General features: G+C 38.5%; 1 protein-coding gene across 1 annotated transcript in view; it reads right to left on the reverse strand.

Annotated features, from left to right (window-relative positions):
- The window catches only part of zc3h3 (zinc finger CCCH-type containing 3), an 80591-nt gene that overhangs the window by 36699 nt on the left and 25403 nt on the right, over positions 1-18489 (reverse strand). Inside the window, exon 4 of the mRNA XM_051112258.1 lies at positions 422-560. Within this exon, the coding sequence (XP_050968215.1) occupies positions 422-560 (139 nt within the window). The remainder of the gene's footprint in view (positions 1-421; positions 561-18489) is intronic.

The following is an 18489-nucleotide window of genomic DNA, read 5'->3' on the forward strand; positions in this document are numbered from 1 at the left end:
GGCTACCCTTATGTCCACGCGAGCATGTGGGCCATCCCGTTGAACATCTTTATGGTGTAATATTATGGTTCCAGTAATAGATTACCATGACGAGCGGCACCTTCTCTCTGTCATTATCAGTGGTGATGAGGCAGTTAGTTATGGTTCTATGTGGCGTTATTAAGGGCCAGGCGGTTATTTAATGTTTTATTAGGCACGGAGACACTGATAAAAACATTGAATGTCAACAGAGAGGCTTTAATCAGTCTGGTAATTGGTTGTGCCGGGCTGAGATTGTGAGCGGGATGCACGCACACATGCAAACGCACAATTTATGATAGAATAAAGCCATTGAAATGAGCTTTGTTCAAGTGGAGACAAACAGGAAGTGGATTAAGTGCTGGTTATTTCCACCTCCACCAGAAAAGCACTCATCACTTACCTGGCAGAATGCACTCTCTTGACCCTGTAGGAAAGAGCAGGGTTGTGGTGGATAGTATGCGCTCTGCGTGTGTCGATCTTGTATCGTGTTTTGATGACCCTGTGCGATGCCGGGCTTCGCACTAACGAAGAGGAGGGGCCTGCAAAGCAACAGACAAATCACGGAAGGGAATTAATGGTTGACATGTCACTTCACTGATCAATAACGCTTAATCACCTAATGATGCCCGCATGAGCTATAACTGAGTTGTTAGTTGGTCAGCCTATGTTTTGCATAAACTCCAGTTAGAGATAGATACTGTTTGTACTACATGTATTTGGTATCATTAGGTAACGGTATTTACATAGAAGTTGCTTTATTTTGACAGATAAAAAATATCTTGGTTTCAGTGATTCAATCGCCGTGTCTTGGGTGCAATTATCCTTGGCTTTTAATGTGGTTAAGTGTTATCGATTGTGATTTGATCACTGAAAACTCTTGATATTAATGCCAGATCTAAACAGAGCCGTTGCTAGACATAAAAACACAGCAGTGAACACAGACAGAGGCAGAGAGGGTGTCATCTAAACTGGCTCTGTGAGGTCTGAGTCTTCCTACTCTACGGGACACACACATTTAGACATACACCCACTGGCGCACACAAACTCTTCCTCTGGCAGGTGCGCTCCTTAATAAGCTGCACATGGAAAAATGACTGAATAACAAAGGCTGAATTTTTATCAGCCTAATAAATCATATCCGTCTCTCCACCCCGGCCCTTTCTTTCGCTCTCCCTCTAAGTCTTATTCCTTATATCATTTCACAGATCCATCAGAGAGGCGGAGGAAAGGATGTGCGGGAGAGAATAAGTGTGGCTTTTATTTATTTCTTTCTGTATTCATTTATCCATCATGTTGCTTTATGAGTGGCTGGGCTGAAGTGACACATGCATGCATGCGGGCTGAGTAAAAGATGGACTCGGCATGGCGGCTTTCGCTCGTTGCCGCTGTACACCAGAGCTAAAAACCCCAAAGATTTATTCTCAGCAGCTACAATTTAGCATGTTAGACAAGCCAACGGGAGAATGGAATTACTTAAAGATCTTAAGAAAATCAGAGAGGGTTAGTGGAGGAAAGAGACAGAGCACAGAAAGGCTTTGGCTGAAACTTTATTTTAATAAGTCATTTACAACCGTTTATGAAAAGGTTGTATTTGTAGGTAGATGGTAGTTATTTTTTAAAACTAATTATAGATGACACCGATTTGGCAAGAGTTAAATCAAACTTAAACTCTTGGTTGAGCTTCTCTAAAATGTAACAATTTCATTAAATGAATTAAAAGAATCGTTTGAATAAAGGAAGGAAGGAAGGAAAGAACATATTAACAAAAGCAAAGTAGGGGAAGGAAAAAGACAGAACATGAATGAATGAATGGATGAATGAATGAAGGAAGGAAGAAAGGATGAAAGGAAGGAAAAAGAAAAGACTGGAAGGTGGGAATGAATGAATGAATGAATGAAAAAAAAAAAAAGAATGGAAGCAAACAAGGAAGAAAGGATTGGAAAGGTGGGAATGAATGAATGAATGAATGAATGAATGAATGAATGAATAAATGAATGGGGAAAGGAAAAAAGGATGAAAGAAGGAAGAATGGATGAAAGGAAGGAAAAAGAAAAGACTGGAAGGTGGGATTGAATGAATGAATGAATGAATGAATGAATGAATGAAAAAGAAAAAGGAAAAAAGAATGGAAGGAAACAATGAAGAATGGATGAAAGGAAAGGAAAAAAGTACTGGAAGGTGGGAATGAATAAATGAATGAATGAATGAATGAATGAACAGGGAAAATGAAAAAAGAATGGAAAGAAAAAAAGGAAGGAAGGATGAAAGGTAGGAAAAGGAAAGGACTGGAAGGTGGGAATGAATGAATGAAAGGGGAAAGGAAAAAAGAATGGACGGAAATAAGGAAGAAAGGAGGAAAAAAGGAAGGACTGGGAAGTGGGAATGAATGAATGAATGAATGAATGAATGAATGAATGAAAAGAGAAAGGAACGAACGAAGGAAGGAATAAACGAACATTAACAAAAGTGAAGTGGGGAAGGAAAAAAATAGGAATAAATGAATGAATGAATGAATGAATAGGGAAAGGAAAAAAGAATGGAAGGAAACAAGGAAGAAAGGATTGGAAAGGTGGGAATGAATAAATGAATGAATGAATGAATGGGAAAAGGAAAAAAGGATGAAAGAAGGAAAAATGGATGAAAGGAAGGAAAAAGAAAAGACTGGAAGGTGGGATTGAATGAATGAATGAATGAAAGAAAAAGGAAAAAAGAATGGAAGGAAACAATGAAGAATGGATGAAAGGAAAGGAAAAAAGTACTGGAAGGTGGGAATGAATGAATGAATGAATGAATGAACAGGGAAATGAAAAAAAGAATGGAAAGAAAAAAAGGAAGGAAGGATGAAAGGTAGGAAAAGGAAAGGACTGGAAGGTGGGAATGAATGAATGAAAGTGGAAAGGAAAAAAGAATGGACGGAAATAAGGAAAAAAGAAAAGGAAGGAATGAAAAAAGGAAGGACTGGGAAGTGGGAATGAATGAATGAATGAATGAATGAATGAAAAAAAAAGAAAGGAGGAAAAAAAGGAAGGAAGGAATGAAAACGAACATTAAAAAAAAAGTGAAGTGGGGGAGCAAAAAAATAGGAATAAATGAATGAATGAATGAATAGGGAAAGGAAAAAAGAATGGAAGGAAACAAGGAAGATAGGACGAAAGGAAGGAAAATGAAAAGACTGGAAAGCAGGAATGAATGAATGAATAGGGTAAAGGAAAAATAATAGAAGGACAAAAAGTGAAGTAGCAAAGTAAAAGATAAATAAAAGAAAGGAAACAAAGGAACGGGAAACAGGGAAAGAAGGGAGAAAAAAAAGGAAGGAATAGGAAAGGACTAGAAGGTGAGAATGAATGAATGAATGAATGAATGAAAGAAAGAAAGAAAGAAAGAAAGAAAGAAAGAAAGAAAGAAAGGACTACATCAATCAACAAGAAGAATAAAAAAAGGCAAACAAAATCAAATACAAAAATATGTGTTGTGGTAATACTGCTTTTCCTGGTTATCTGAACAGCCACTCTTCTCAGGGTGCTTTTAATGGCCATTCCATAATGTTCTAAAAGAAACTTACATTTCCTGTCGCAATAGAAAACCTTCCTCCTCCTATTTTTCCCTGTCTTCTACTCCAGGGCGCCCTTCTCCATTTATCACTGGACCCATTCACGCACACACACTTCAGTATCAGCCGGGGAATTCATCTTCGACAAACATTTACCAATGATCAAATCTCAGCCCAGTACAGCACACAACGGAGGGATGTGTCCGACTGTACGACCGTGTGTAATACAGAGGACCCTTTATGAGTGTTTATGTGTGCTTTATGTGATGGAGTGTTTGAGCTGTGAAGTGTATGACCAGACTGCATAAGCGAGGGAGCAAACACACTTGTGTGTGGGCCTGCAACAAGGGGTCGTGTATGTGAGGCTGCGAGATTAGTTGTCTGGCTCAAAGTCACTTTTTCACACACCTCTCATCTGTACCGCAGATGTCGGACCTGCCTGCGTCCCAGCGGATGACAAATATGGCTTGTCAGAGAGCTTGTGTCTTACACAGCCAGCCGTATACTACGCACTTCGCTGTATTGTTCCACCTTACCTATTGTTTAATGATAGCGCCACAGAATTGATGCCACCCGTGTCTTTGTGCGCGTGTGTGCGGCCGGTTTAGTGTAGCACTGCATGCTAGGTACCAAAGCTGAGGCTGTGGTCCCTGTCAGGACACTTTTATTGATGTGTGTACTCGCAAGTGTGTGTATATGTGTGTGGTAAAGGCCTGTCAGTGGCCTATTAGAGGGAAGATTGAGACTCCACTCGGCACAGACTCACTCAACCAACACAACCTGCTGGGCTTTACAATCAGGCCTGGGGACTCATCCATCGCCTGCTGACACACCAGCCCCGCACCCGCGGCTCCTCAGACGGCCGATTATTTACTCAACTCACTTCGGCTTCAGCGCTGCGAGCTCACACCTTTATCTATCCCTCTCTGTCAAACACACAGACTCATTTTTCTGACAGGTTCCCATGTTATTTTTCTGTCTACTCTCTGGACTTTACGTTGGGGTGCTTGGGATAACTGAGAGGTGATGTTAATGTTAAAAGGAAAAGCTTTTTTGGAAAAGCACACCTACAAAATGCAGTCCATGGGAGGTCTTGGAAATTACACGATTGTCTCCTATTTTATGCTGGCTGTTTTTACAATGCTTTTTACATGATAAAAAATAAGACTACAAAACTAAAAAAGAATAAAAAAAATGGCATAAAGCAGGTAATTCCTGGCAGGAAGGAAGGAATGTAGGTACAGATGAAACCAAAAGTTTACATACACCTTGCAGAATCTGCAAAATGTTGATTATTTTACCAAAATAGGAGGGATCATATAAAATGCATGCTATTTTTTATTTAGTACTGAACTGAATAAGATATTTCACATAAAAGGCATTTAGATATAGTCAACAAGAGAAAATAATAGTTAAATTTATAAAAATTACTCTGTTTAGAAGTTTATATATGATTCTTAATACTGTTGTTACCTGAATGATCCACAGCTGTGTTGTTTTTTTTTTTTTTTTTTTTTTTGTTTTTTTTTTAGTGATAGCTGTTCATGAGTCCCTTGTTGTGTTCTTCAGGTCCCACAAATTCTTTGGTTTTTCAGCATTTGTGTGTATTTGAACCCTTTCCAACAATGACTGTATGATTTTGAGATCCATCTTTTCACACTGAGGACAACTGAGGGACTATCACTAAACTATCACTAAACAAAATAAACAAAGAAAGAAAGAAACAAAAAACACAGCTGTGGATCATTCAGGTACCAACACAGTATTAAAAATCAAGCGTATGAAAACTTTTGAACGGGGTACTTTTTAAACTCAACTGTTATTTTCTTTTGTCCACTATATGCAAATGCCTTTTCTGTGAAATATCTTATTCGGGTCAGTCCTAAACAAAAAATAACATGCATCCCTCTTATTTTGGTAAAATCATTTTGCAGATTATGCAGGGTTTATGTAAACTTTTGACTTCAACTGAAGGTAGGAAAAAATGAAAGATGGAATGCTAAGTAAGGTAGATAAATAGGCAAGAGGAAATTAAGCGAAGGAAGGCTAAGTAAGGTAGGTAGATGGGTAGGAAAGGAAGGGAGGGAGGGAGGTATGTAGATAGGTAGGAAAAAGGGAAAGATAGAACACTAAGTAAGGTAGATAAATAGGCAAGAGGAAATGAAAGGAAGGCAAAATAAGATAGGTAGCTATAGGTAGGAAAGAAGGGAAGGAGGGAAGGCAGGAAGAAAGGAAAGAAAGGCAAAATAGGTAGATAGATAAGAAAGAAAAAAGGAAAGGAAGGAATGGTAAAGTATAGATAGGAAGGAAGAAAAATGAAGAAAGAAAGGATGGAAGGCAAAGTAAGGTAGGTAGATGGAGAAAGAAGGAAAAAAGAAGGTAAAAAATGAATAAATGTAACAGGTAGATAGGCAGTGAGGAAAAAACAGTACGTAAGGTGTGCAGAAAGAAAGGGTGGAAGACAAAGTGAGGTAGGAAAGACAATTAGGAAAGGAATGAAAGAAGGAAGATAAAAAATAAATGAGGTAATGAAGGTATGTAGGAAAGAATGAAAGGAATGATGTAAGGAATAAACAGAAATAAAGAAATGATAGAGGGTAGAAAGGAAGAAAGGTATTTAAAGCAAAAATAAAAGGCCATTTTAAAGACCAGAAGGAAGGATGAAAGGAAAGGAAAGAAGTATGGAAAAAATTAATCTGAGAGGAAGTAGTGAAAGGGAAAAAACAGGAAAGAAGGCAGAAAGGTAGGAAAGAGTCATAACCAACAGGCTTGGCGACTGCACTCCGACAGGTAGTGCAGTTGCTCTTCGGCCATCGTAAGTTTGAGTCTTGTGGTTATAGGGTCCCCTTCTCTTTCCCACTTCACTTTCTCTCAACTGTCTCAACTGTCCTGTCCAGGTAATAAAGGCAAAAATGTCAAAAACACATGTTTAAAAAAGGACATGAAGGAAGAAAGGAAGGAAGATCGGAACAAACGGAAATACATTCAAGTTATCAAGTGTACTCCTTGTCCTAACGTGTTTTCTGTAACTGAAATGGGGATGTTCATAGTGTGACAACTGATATAGTATTTATTTTACACTTTCTGGAATGTTCCCTGCACTCCTCATCAATGTTATGACAGGGCAGCAGTGACACCCTGCATCCTCTTAGGGATTATCAAGCCGTGTCATCTCATGTTCTCTGATCCCGTCTCCAAATTTGACAACTAATTCCGTTTAACAGCAGTCCGATTCTCCACCGTTCCATCTCTGTCACATCATTAATCTCATTATTGACAGCGAGAGATACCCCTCCTGCTTCCGCAGCAATCCCCCAGGGGCTCATCCTCTGATTCCCAGTGGGACGGCACAGCTGCCATTAAATGCTTCTCCGGTAAACCAGCAACACTTAACACCGCTATCAAACTAGTGTTAAGGCAGCGCAGAATCTCAAGGGACAAAACAAGTGTGCCAGAAATGGAGTGTGGCATATCTCCGGAACGCTCTCTTGGCAGGGACTGAATCAAAGGGATTTGTAAGTTGTGGACTATTGTCTGGTTGAACTCTGCATGCCTAACTTTCTTTAAACAATTCTGTCAATGATTCTAAGTGCCAGTGCTTTGGGCCAGCTGTTTAATAGGCATTCTTGAAGCCATATGTGACCCTGGACCACAAAACCAGTCTTATGTTGCATGGGTATAATTGTAGCAATAGACAAAAATACATTGGATGGGTCAAATTTATCAATTTTATATTGTCCTTTCCTAACAATCCATGCATTAATGGAAAGCTTATTTATTCAGCTTTCAGATGATGTATACATCTAATTTTTAAGAAATAGTATACTAGTATAACAGAATTAGAATACTTCAGTCAGCTCAGGCCCACAAACAGTCAGTGTGACGTAATTTGATGTCCACGCACTAAATCCAAAGTTCTGTCATGAAGCTCGAGATGGCGCAGTCCGATTTTATCTCAATCTGACATAATGACATTATTATTCACATGGTGCAGGTGATTGGTTTCTTTTCGTATCAGCAGCCAATGATCATGCTGTCCAAAATTAAATTACTCATCTAGTGTTTGCTGTAGCAGTTGCAGCACGCTTCAGAAACCCGGCTCCACCTGTATAGGTACAGCATGAGCAGCATGTCTGTGGATGGATTGGCAGGAGAAAGTCTCGCTACTTGCACATCAGTGAGGTGTGTGTTCACACACCATAAACACACCCAGAGAAGTGGCAGGCTTGGAAGTGCCAGGATAAATTTTTAATATAACTCCAACTGCACTCATCTGAAAGAAGGAAGTCATATACACCTTGCCCTACGCCTTAGGGCATCCTAAGTGTATATAGGGCTAATATTCATTTTTGGGTGAACTAACCCTTTAAGATCAAATGCGTGCAACTCTGTAACAAGCCATAATAGGCACTGGTCTCAGCCTCGGACGTCATGCCCACGAACCGTTGGCTGAATGTCTGATGCATACATCACAGAAAAGTATAATTGTATAATAAGGAATTATACAATTTTGACAATTGTGAATTTACAACTGTGACGATGAGCAGGATCAGGATCAACTACATGCTGGACTTTTAAAAGTATGTGAAATATTTGAAGTTTGTGGCACAAAAAGAGTTTTACACACCGGTCTGTTGTTTTTGGGACATTTCCATACCCCTAAACATGACGTGGCACAAAATGAAATGTGATTGGTTGCTTTACCTGTCAGTCATATTGACTCTTGGGTCAAAGCCTTGGCCATTCAAAGCGGCCAGGGTTCCCATACCTTCTGTCGTCAGACTGAGGGTCTGGCTACACGAGACTAAACAGGCATAGGCCTATGCGAGCGAATTGAGAGCTCGAAAATAAGTTCAACTAGCTAGTGCTCATGTGCCAAAACCTTTTGCGTACACTTTCAAAGGAGTGTACTTTGAATAGGCGCTGGAGCTCAATTGTGTGTTAGACAAAGCAGAACATGGAAAATTAAGTATACCTGGATCTTGCGGTTTAAGTTTTGGGAAAACATTGTGTGAGAAGTGACCTTAGGTGAGCTGTATTTAAAAATGTATAAGGGTAGAAATAAAATTCAAACTCAGACTTTATCTGGGAGTGTCCCTACATCTGTTATACTAGTAAACAAAGCTGCTCCCTTAAGTTGAGTATGAGGAATTAATAGGAACAGTTAGTGTATGACTGGGAAAAGGCCACTGTACCCCAACCCAAAATTACCGAGATGCCTCTTTTCAATCCTGGCACAAACTACAGAGCTGATCTGAATGTACGTGTCTGTGGCTTTTAGGTGAAGTGTGCCAACAAAGATCTCTGCCCACCTCTGAGACCTGTTGTTCAGCCAAGTGTTTGTGCATGTGGAATGGACAGGATGTGACCTTGGGAAGTTTTAAAGTGCAGAAACATAAGAAGAGCCCTCTGAGTCTCAGAGGATCTGCTAATGCAGACAGACACATAGCAAGATGGGCAGCAAGACTGTTGATGTACTTCGGAGAGATCCGATGAGAGACAGGGTACAAGAAGAACCTCATCACCATGAACCACGGACCAGCGGACAGCTCCGTGGTGCCATACCAGTCAAAATCAGGCAAGGCTCAAGTGTCGCCCACAAGGCCAGGCCTCATCAGTCATTGGTGTGATGCTATCGTCACAGAAACCAACACCACATTAACACACATAAATACTCACCCTGATTCTACATCATCTGATGGCTTGACCCAAGATGGCTAGGAATAATGAGAGCAACACGATCTCCACTGAGCATCCCTGACTGCTTATAAAGCCAGAAATGGAGGTTGACAGTCGTAATTCACACGTCTGCTGCAATTTAACTTTGTGTTAACATTTAAGTTACTTTTAGATTCATGCTAGAAGCCTTTCATAGGTCGTCAACACCATGGAAATGTTTCCATATTGCTAATGTTTAGACCTTTGGGATTCCAGCATTGCTTTCTCTCCACATGCATGATGTTGTGTGTCACTGTTGGTTGGAGATCCAACAGGAAAAACTTGAATGCGTAATGACACCAGCTTCCTTACATACAGTACTGCTGTTTTCATGCAGTTATGGCATTGAAGCCATGAATAAGAGATGAGATGAAAGCATTATGACCTTGCCCTTAGCCTGAGAGGACTGGACTCATATCAAAACTGGGCAATAAACCATATGTTTGACAGGATACTGCACTAATTTAAAGGGATAGTTTATTAGTTCAAAAGGAAAATTTTGTCATTAATTAATCACCCTCATATCATTCCAAAAAGACAAACAACATATGCTGACCAAAGGCTACAATCTGATACAAAAAAATAAAAAAAATGCACAGATGAACCCAATGAACTTGTAGGTGACCGACTGCATGATTTGTTTCTTTAAGTTATATTTTTGGGCTTTTTTATGCCTTTATTCAGACATGACAGTGGAGAACAGATAGGAAAGCACTGGGTGGAGAGAGGGGAGTGTGATCGGCAAAGGACCACGAGACGGGATTCGAACTCGGGTCGCCGCGAACACATTTGCGCTGCATGTCAGTACACTAACCGTAAGGATACTGGCAGCAACGACTGTATGATTTTTTTATGATTTTATTTTATTTTAAATTTCTTAATGGATTAACAGATCCAAACAAAGAAATATAGCAACTTGTCATTGCCTCATATCCTTATGTAGTAAAGTCACATTAAATCCCATGAGATTTAAATTCAAAGGAAGTGCCTCAGGGCTGTGACTAAGGTCAAAAGCAACAAATGTTGAGACGAAGATTCAAGAAGTTACACCTTTATGGCATGTGCCTATAGCACAGGGGCACTTATGAAGGTTAAGTGCCCCGGGGCCTAGCACACAATAAAGCACTGGGGATCTGAAACTCTGCCCGTCACAGCTGAGAGCTGTATATCTTTTGAGTGATAGAGGCATGTTTATAAAAACATGGAAGAATGAGATTCTAAAAGAGACAAAAATAGTGATAGCAAATTTAGCAGACAGAAGGTTATACTAGATATCCAAGGGTGTGCTTATGCCATGTGTTGACATTAGAACTACATATATTCACAGAATGAACATGGGTAGCATACATGTGTGCATTTGTGTCGTGTACACGTCCTGTGTGGTGACAGAGCGAATAAACTTGACTGATGCATTCTGGGTTAAGTGAGTATGTCCGCTGAGAGCAGAAGACGCTCTCACAAACATACACTTCACCTGTCAGCCACCTGTCCGCCACCAAGGGCACCTAAGAGTCTGGACAAAACCCTGGGCGGCAATCTCCTTGCAGGGCCTCATTAATCACTGGGTGTGAATAAGTGTGTTGCTAAAAGGAGCTGGTGTTTGGCTGTCCATGCTCAATCAAGTCTGAGCATTCGACTGACTAAAAAACTTGGGTTCCACTCACTGAGTGAGACATTGAGCGCGACCGAGCAGTCACTAACCCTGCGCTTGCGAGTGTCGATGGCTCCCTGAGTGACTTATGGAGGTTGTGAAAGTGTCATTGTGGTAAACACTCACCTAGTAGGAGGGGCAGAAGCTTGAGATGGTCTTGTTGAGGGCTGAGTTTCAACTAAGCAGCACCGTAAATTATGGCAATTGGACCCTATGTGACCTGTAATGCAATGATATCTGTCCTTCTTTGGAGTTTAAAACATTCACTCTGTGTCACACCAAGTTTGATATTAATTTATTATTTTTTTGTGCGACTAGTCAACTAAACAATACTGCTGCTAGGTTTCATTATATATGCATTATTTATATTTTTGGAGAAAATGAAATCTTTCATTATAGTGCATTTTACAAGCGTTTGCTCTGTGTCACTTGATTCAGAGACATTTTTACTCTGAAGATGAGGAAGGTGAAGGAGAATTTTATTTGGAACAAATAGACTCAGTTAAACAATAGGTTTGTTATACTACAAGGTTATGAGTGACAACACTAGTATAAAATTTTATTTCAGCGGCATTCAGTACAGGTTACGACTGTTTGATTCCTAGATAAAATAGGCTATAAATAGGCTATTTCAAATATATAACTAGACTGTTTTTTGACTGTCTTTAGATGTAGACTACACTCTAAGAAAAGTTTGTGGAAATACAGCCCTATTGCATTGCATTGCGTTTTAGGGTTGAAGGAAATGTCTTTAATTTTAACAAAAAAAACATACTTTTTTGTACTTTTTGCCAGGACATTATTCCTTTTTCTACAGAATTTTTTTCTTGTGTAGTTGACTAGCCGGTTACAAAATTTCCATGTAATGGGAGACACTGCAGGCAAAAATGCATGTACCTGTCAAGTATGAGATTATGGGCTTTTTTTTTTGTTTTGTTTTTTTTAAGAATAGTGGAAAGAAAACATACAAAAAACACTTAAGTGTTTCTTTTATAGCACTTTATCTATTTGTGTCAATAGATTTCAATTACAAAACATATTTTTAAAGGCCATTTTCTTAAAATGAGTTTTAATATATAAATTTTAAAATGAGATTTGTTCATATATAATTTGCTTGATTATATACAACACTTTATTCCACAAAAAAAGTGAAAATATTGTTTTCTGAATTATGGAGTGACAAAAATGTAAAAACATTTGATACTAATGTCAAATAAATAAATAAAATTTTATAACTGACTTAAACCAGTGTTTCGATTTTTGCACTAGAAATTTGTGCAAATTAGCACATATTTCATAAAATAATGCCTCATTTGCATACTGAAACCTAACATTTTAGAAAACTTGTAATACAAAATAAGGTTTGCAATTATCAATGTAATCAATAAACTGGGTAAGGCAATAATTAGTTAATTTTTTTTCTTTGTTTACCTTCAAGTCAAAAGTCACAGCACATTCCTATTACTAATCAGAAATATTTTAATGGTAGTTTTTAAAAATTTAAATATATGTAATCTAAAATACAGAAAAATTAAAGAATAAACTGCACTGTAAAAAAATTCTGTATAATTTACGGTAAAAAACTGGCAGCTTTAACTTACATTTTTATTTGAATACTGTAATTTTATTAACTGATATTTACCAAATGAGAAATGTAACGCATTTTCATCACTACGTTCACCTATCACATCTGCTGGAATGCCACTTTCTTGTGAACATGCATACAACAGTTAGCGAAAGCTAGATAATACATTTTATAAAGTTTTAAATACAGAAAGCCTTTATTAACCCCCTGGAGCTGTCTGGAGTAGATTTTTATGATGGATTTATTCACTTTTATTGAACCCTATTCACAGCCATTATAAAGCCTGGAAGAACATGACATTTTTTTAATATAAATCAGATTGCATTTATCTGAAAGAAGAAAGTCATATAAACCTAGTATGGCTACACTGTACATGTGTGTACAGTATAACCGTATCAGAATTATCCTTCAAATCCTCAAGAAGGTGGCGAAATCTAAATCCACCTTGGGTCACCAAAGATCAGAGCTCACAGGAGAAAGGTAACTGGTGGACCAGCCAAGTTCGGTGATTGCAAAGACCTGTCTTCACACCTAGACCTTTAAGTGTCAAGCAGGACAGAAAGTACAAGACGCTGTAGCGTCCCTCACGTCTCAAATCCCGTCACATCTCTTCATCAGTTCACACTCCTCCTTCCGCTCTGACTGGCACTGATGCCAGCAGCTGCTGTAAGCTTAATTGGTCCCTCTGGGTAAGGCTGGCACGAAAGGGAACAGGCATCTGTTCAGAATGGGCAAAGAGGAGAGCACCGAACCGCTGGAGCAGCTGCCCTCAATGTCACCAGGACAACTGCAAGGGCGCTGAAAAAGGGTAAGCCGCTGACCTTCAGTTTATTCACACGGCTAGCCTCAAACGTGTCATTCGGGAGGGGTTACTACCAGATTTCTCACCAGGGCACCTGCCAGGCATGGGATCTGTGCCAGGCAATGACAAATTCACCACCTTTTCATAACGGCAACGTGAAAGGGAGGGAACAAGAAAGTGTGACAGTGTCTGTTGTAAGCTAAGAGGCTTCACTTCAAGTTGGTCATTAATATCCACAAACTCGTTAAGTGGAGAATGCCATGAAAGGGGATCCGGGACATGACAAGTGCCCTGGCAGGGCAGCGAGAGGGACAAATCACTGGCGCTTAAAATAGGGCAGCTGGTATTCACTAATCCTAACCGCAGAGCTGCATTAAGGAACACTATCGTTTAGACCATAAAAAGATCTTATTACACATCACACAATCAGTGTGTCTTTAACACTTTAATTCAATATGCAGCATGACACAAAATAAAAATTTCTATTTGTTATCCCACCCTATACCCGCACAGTTAAGTCCTGTTATAAAAGACTATGATAAGCAGTGTTTCTCTTAATGGTTTCTTATTATCTCCGGTCAGTGTTTCATTCGAAAAGGCCATGGCTTATGCAACATTAGGTTGGGTGTCTGTTGCATGCCATAGGACTTATGATGGGACAGCCTGACTATATTTATTAAACAGCTCACATGTAATATGAATTGATGCTGTATACACCTCACACACACAAACCAACAACAACAAATATACCAATTCGGTGTTTGCAAACACTGATGACGTTTTTTGTGGGTGGATCTGATGGCAGAAAATTACAGTTTTCAAGTAGCAGTCTATGGAAACCATGGGATAAAATAATTTAAAAAAGGTACATTTGAGTTTATATTAAAAAATTCAGACTTTAAGTTTATAACCCACATTTCTGGCTTTTTACCCCTCAGAATAATCATAGCAGGCTTCATCCATTAGATTATCCGTTTATACATCTGCATTTAGCTTCACATGGTGTCTTTGAGGACAGTATACAATAAATATGATTTGCATTCCAATTTTGACACCCAAAGGCAAAACAATACGATGTATCTTTTATTCAGAGAGTTTCACTCCACTTGTTACCAGTGTTTTTTCTGCCACCACAATGCGCGCACAGCTGCAAGTGACGTAACTGTGATGTCTACTCCAAATTGGTATATGAATAAAAATAACTTCATCTGATAAAACTGAGTGTTTATGGACAATAAGAATGAAAATAGCAATTGGACAGTGATGATTCTAACAATGTAAAAGCACACCAATGGTGTGAGGAAGGAAAACGGAAAAATGCAAAATGTTTAACCACTGAAGCCACTAGTGTTTAAGACCGATTGACCGCTAAACACAATCAATACCACGCCGTCCACTGTCCCTAAAAGCGAGACTCTTCGCCTCAGTGCTTCACACATGGGAACCTGTGTTAATGTTAACATGGGATCCTGCTGTCACTTTTTAAACATACAGATGGCCCCAACATATTGAATAAATGCTTCAGTTAGCCAGACTATCAGTCTGTGTCAGACAAAAACTGAGCTGATCAATGGTGTACCATTCACCAGTATGATTCATGTCACACAAATACATACCACTCTACAAATATAAGAAGAAGTGGACAAAGACTTTGTTTCCTTTAAAGGAACTTGCAGTTTCAAAGGGCTCTACACGATTTCAGCCGAAGAATAAGGGTCTTGTTTAGTGAAACGATCACTCATTTTCTAAAAACAATAAACGTTTAAATAGTTTTTTAATGCTCGTCTTTCTCTAACTTGACTTCACACATTACATAGTCACTTTGGAACGGTCACACTTGGCGTACGTGAAAGTACCGACCCAGTGTTTACAAAGTGAATGTGCAAAGAAAGTCAAACGTCCTTTACCAAATAAAAGACAAAACAACGATGTTGGACAATTTTGAAGTTGGAGGAGAAATTTTATTTTTCTCACTACCCTACCTATTTGAACTGGAGTACACAGATAAAGAACTAACCATGCGTGACTCTTCCAACATGATTACATAATGCATGAAGTCGCAGACGTGCATCGCAGAGCTAGTGCAAGATAAGCATTTGTGGTTAAAAAGTATATACATTTTTTTAATGCAAGAAAATGAATGATCGTTTCGCTATGGTAAGACCCTTATTCCTCGGCTGGGATTGTGTAGAGCTCTTTGAAGCTGCACTGAAAACTTTATTATTTTTTTTAATCTATAAAGGTGAATATGATTTATATAACTGCAGTAACTTCATATGTAATGAGTGATGTGAGTAAAGTTATTGGTGATTTAATAATAATTTATTAATAATTTATTATTAACCAGCCCAACAATAATAGGGACTTTAAGAAGCAACCACGGATGTAGCTTACTTCCAGCCATCGTAGCCATTCCATTGGAAGCTGTTGCTTAAAGTCCCCAGTGAGCAGACAGTAGGAGGAGGAGACAGTAAAGAAAGTATATTTGCAAAGCTTTACCAGATAAGTGACTATCACTAACCAGAATGGAACCCAGGTTGCTCTACAACCACCGTGACAGGAGACAAACTAGCTATTTCCCACAGAGCAACTCACCGGGGACAACAGAAAATGAACTGGCCCTGATCAATACCATTCAGCTCCCTCTCTCTCTTTCTCTCTCTCTCTCTCTACTTCGGTGCTGCTCACAGAGGAAATGGGGAGAAAAAAAGCACACATATTGTAATACACAACATGATGTGCAAAAACACATATAATTATGTCATGGTTTTCTACATTAAAAGTAGTTCACCTCAAAAAAGGTTTATTTTATTACTATCATGTCAGTATTTATTGTGATATTGCTCCAAATCTGTATGACTGACTTTCTTCTGTGGAAAAAAATAGATATTTTGAAGAATCTTCCAGCAGATCTTTTAAGCTTTAGGCCTATCATGGCTGGTTCACCTTTTATATTCCACAGAAGAAAAAACAAAACAAAACAAAAAAAACATGCAGGTTTAGAGTGACATTAAAAGTGAGTGAAAAACAGAACTCACAATTTTTGGGGTGAACATTCTACAATTTTAGAGAAAAGCATGTACTTCAGGAAACATTATTATATGAGAGACACCAATATACACTGTATTTAAAAAAAAAAAAAAAAAAAAAAAAAGATTTAATCAAAGTTAAATAAAACCAAAAATGATTAGAGTATGTTTTACTAGAAAATACTACTACTTGTGTTACTTGTTGATTCTTATTTGTGACCCTGGACCACAAAACCAGTCATAAGGGTCAATTTTCTGAAATTGAGATTTATACATCATCTGTATAATTAATCTTTCCATTGATGTATGGCTTGTTAGGATAGGACAATATTTGGCCACGATACAACTATTTTAAATCTGGAATCTGAGGGTGCAAAAAATTAAAATAGTGAGAAAATCGCCTTTAAATTCGTCCAAATTAAGTTTTTAGCAATGCATGTTAGTAATCAAAAATTTAATTATATATATATTATATATATATATATATATATATATATATATATATATATACACACACACATGCATACGGTAGAAAATTTACAAAATATCTTCATGGAACATGATTTTTACTTAATATCCTAATGGTTTTTGGCATAAAAGAAAAATCGATAATTTTGACCCATACAATGTATTTCTGGCTATTGCTACAAATACACCAGTGCTACTTAAAACTGATTTTGCAGTCCAGGGTCACATTTGTGAAACTTAATAGCAATTTCTCAGTGAAGATTGTTCTGCATAAAAATATTTTCAGTTTATTTTAAAAGGTGACAAAGACTATTTAGATCACAATCTCTAAATTCCCGTGCATGCATGTGTGCTTCAGTAATGTCTTTCTCTAATTACTGAGACTCTTTATTTGGATGGTGCATAAGTGTGTGGGATATGAGAGTGCTGTCAACAGAGAGGAACGCTGTTAGTCCACAGGTGTGGGAAAGACCTTCGGCACAATTCTCAGCCAGAGACAGGTGCGTTTACGACACACTATTGCCATTTACATTGCCGCCCTGCGACATTTGTCCCGTGTCTCAAAAATCAGTGTAAAGAAACTTGTCTGTTAACACTTAAAAAGGTTACTCTTGAAGACAAATCTACTCAAGGACACAACAGATGATGCATACAATCTTTGTGTATGTACCGAGCAAATCATCAAGTGGTTTAAATGATCAATGGGCCCTTGTAAAAGGGCTCCCTCTGCAGGCGATGATCAGTAGTGAACAAAATAAGATCTCTCACATATTAAGTAAAAATACTGTTTTTTTTTTCTAAATATTAATAACAATGTTTGCCACAGCTAAGTCTTGATGTAATACTAGATAAAATAGAACTACACAACACATTGTGTTTTTAGCTAAAAGAGAAGTACCTATGACAAGCTTAATTTCAAAAGCAGAGAAAAGATATCAAAATGGAGAAAAACTACACCTAAAACAAGGCTCAATGTATAGGGTCATTTAAAGTGCAGCATGGCGACAAGTGAGCATAAAAAGAAACGGATAACCAACTCGGAGACACTCAGAGAAATGAAAGAGGATCTGGAATTGTTTTGGCAGATTTCCCTGACCTAGTGTATCCCGATGTCTGCATGCTGTACAGCGAACTGATACAGGTGCAGAAATAGCAGCAGGAACCATTCGTAACGCTGTCCTGAGACAGGTGCAGTGATTTTGCCAATGGGAATAAAACCAATAGATGAGCTACATAAGTGGCAAAATCACTCTAGCACCCAGTTTGCCTTTTAAAAAAAGTGGTAAGAGAGACGATGAAGTCAATGGAATCCGGACATGATATATGTCGGACTCAAACCTCCATCCCCCTAAACACATGCGCAGGGAGTCCAGTGCAAGGCAAAAGTGTACACAAACCCACACTGTAACATCAGAACTGGCCCTTCTATTAGACTGGACTCAATTACTCTCTTAGTTCAGAGCAAATCTTACTAATTAAATACGCTAAGCATTAATTATGTAGCCTGAGTGGGAGCCTATAAAACTATACCCACCAATCCCAGCCGATCGATACTCCAGGAGTGGAATTAGCAGTTATCTTAAAGTCCTTTAACAACAGTGCAGGCTGACAGACCAACACAAACAATCATCCATAATTAAACGGACACTCTCTCTCTTACACACA

The sequence above is a fragment of the Labeo rohita genome, chromosome 6 (genome assembly GCF_022985175.1).
Source record: "Labeo rohita strain BAU-BD-2019 chromosome 6, IGBB_LRoh.1.0, whole genome shotgun sequence".
In the NCBI taxonomy this organism is placed as follows: domain Eukaryota; kingdom Metazoa; phylum Chordata; class Actinopteri; order Cypriniformes; family Cyprinidae; genus Labeo; species Labeo rohita.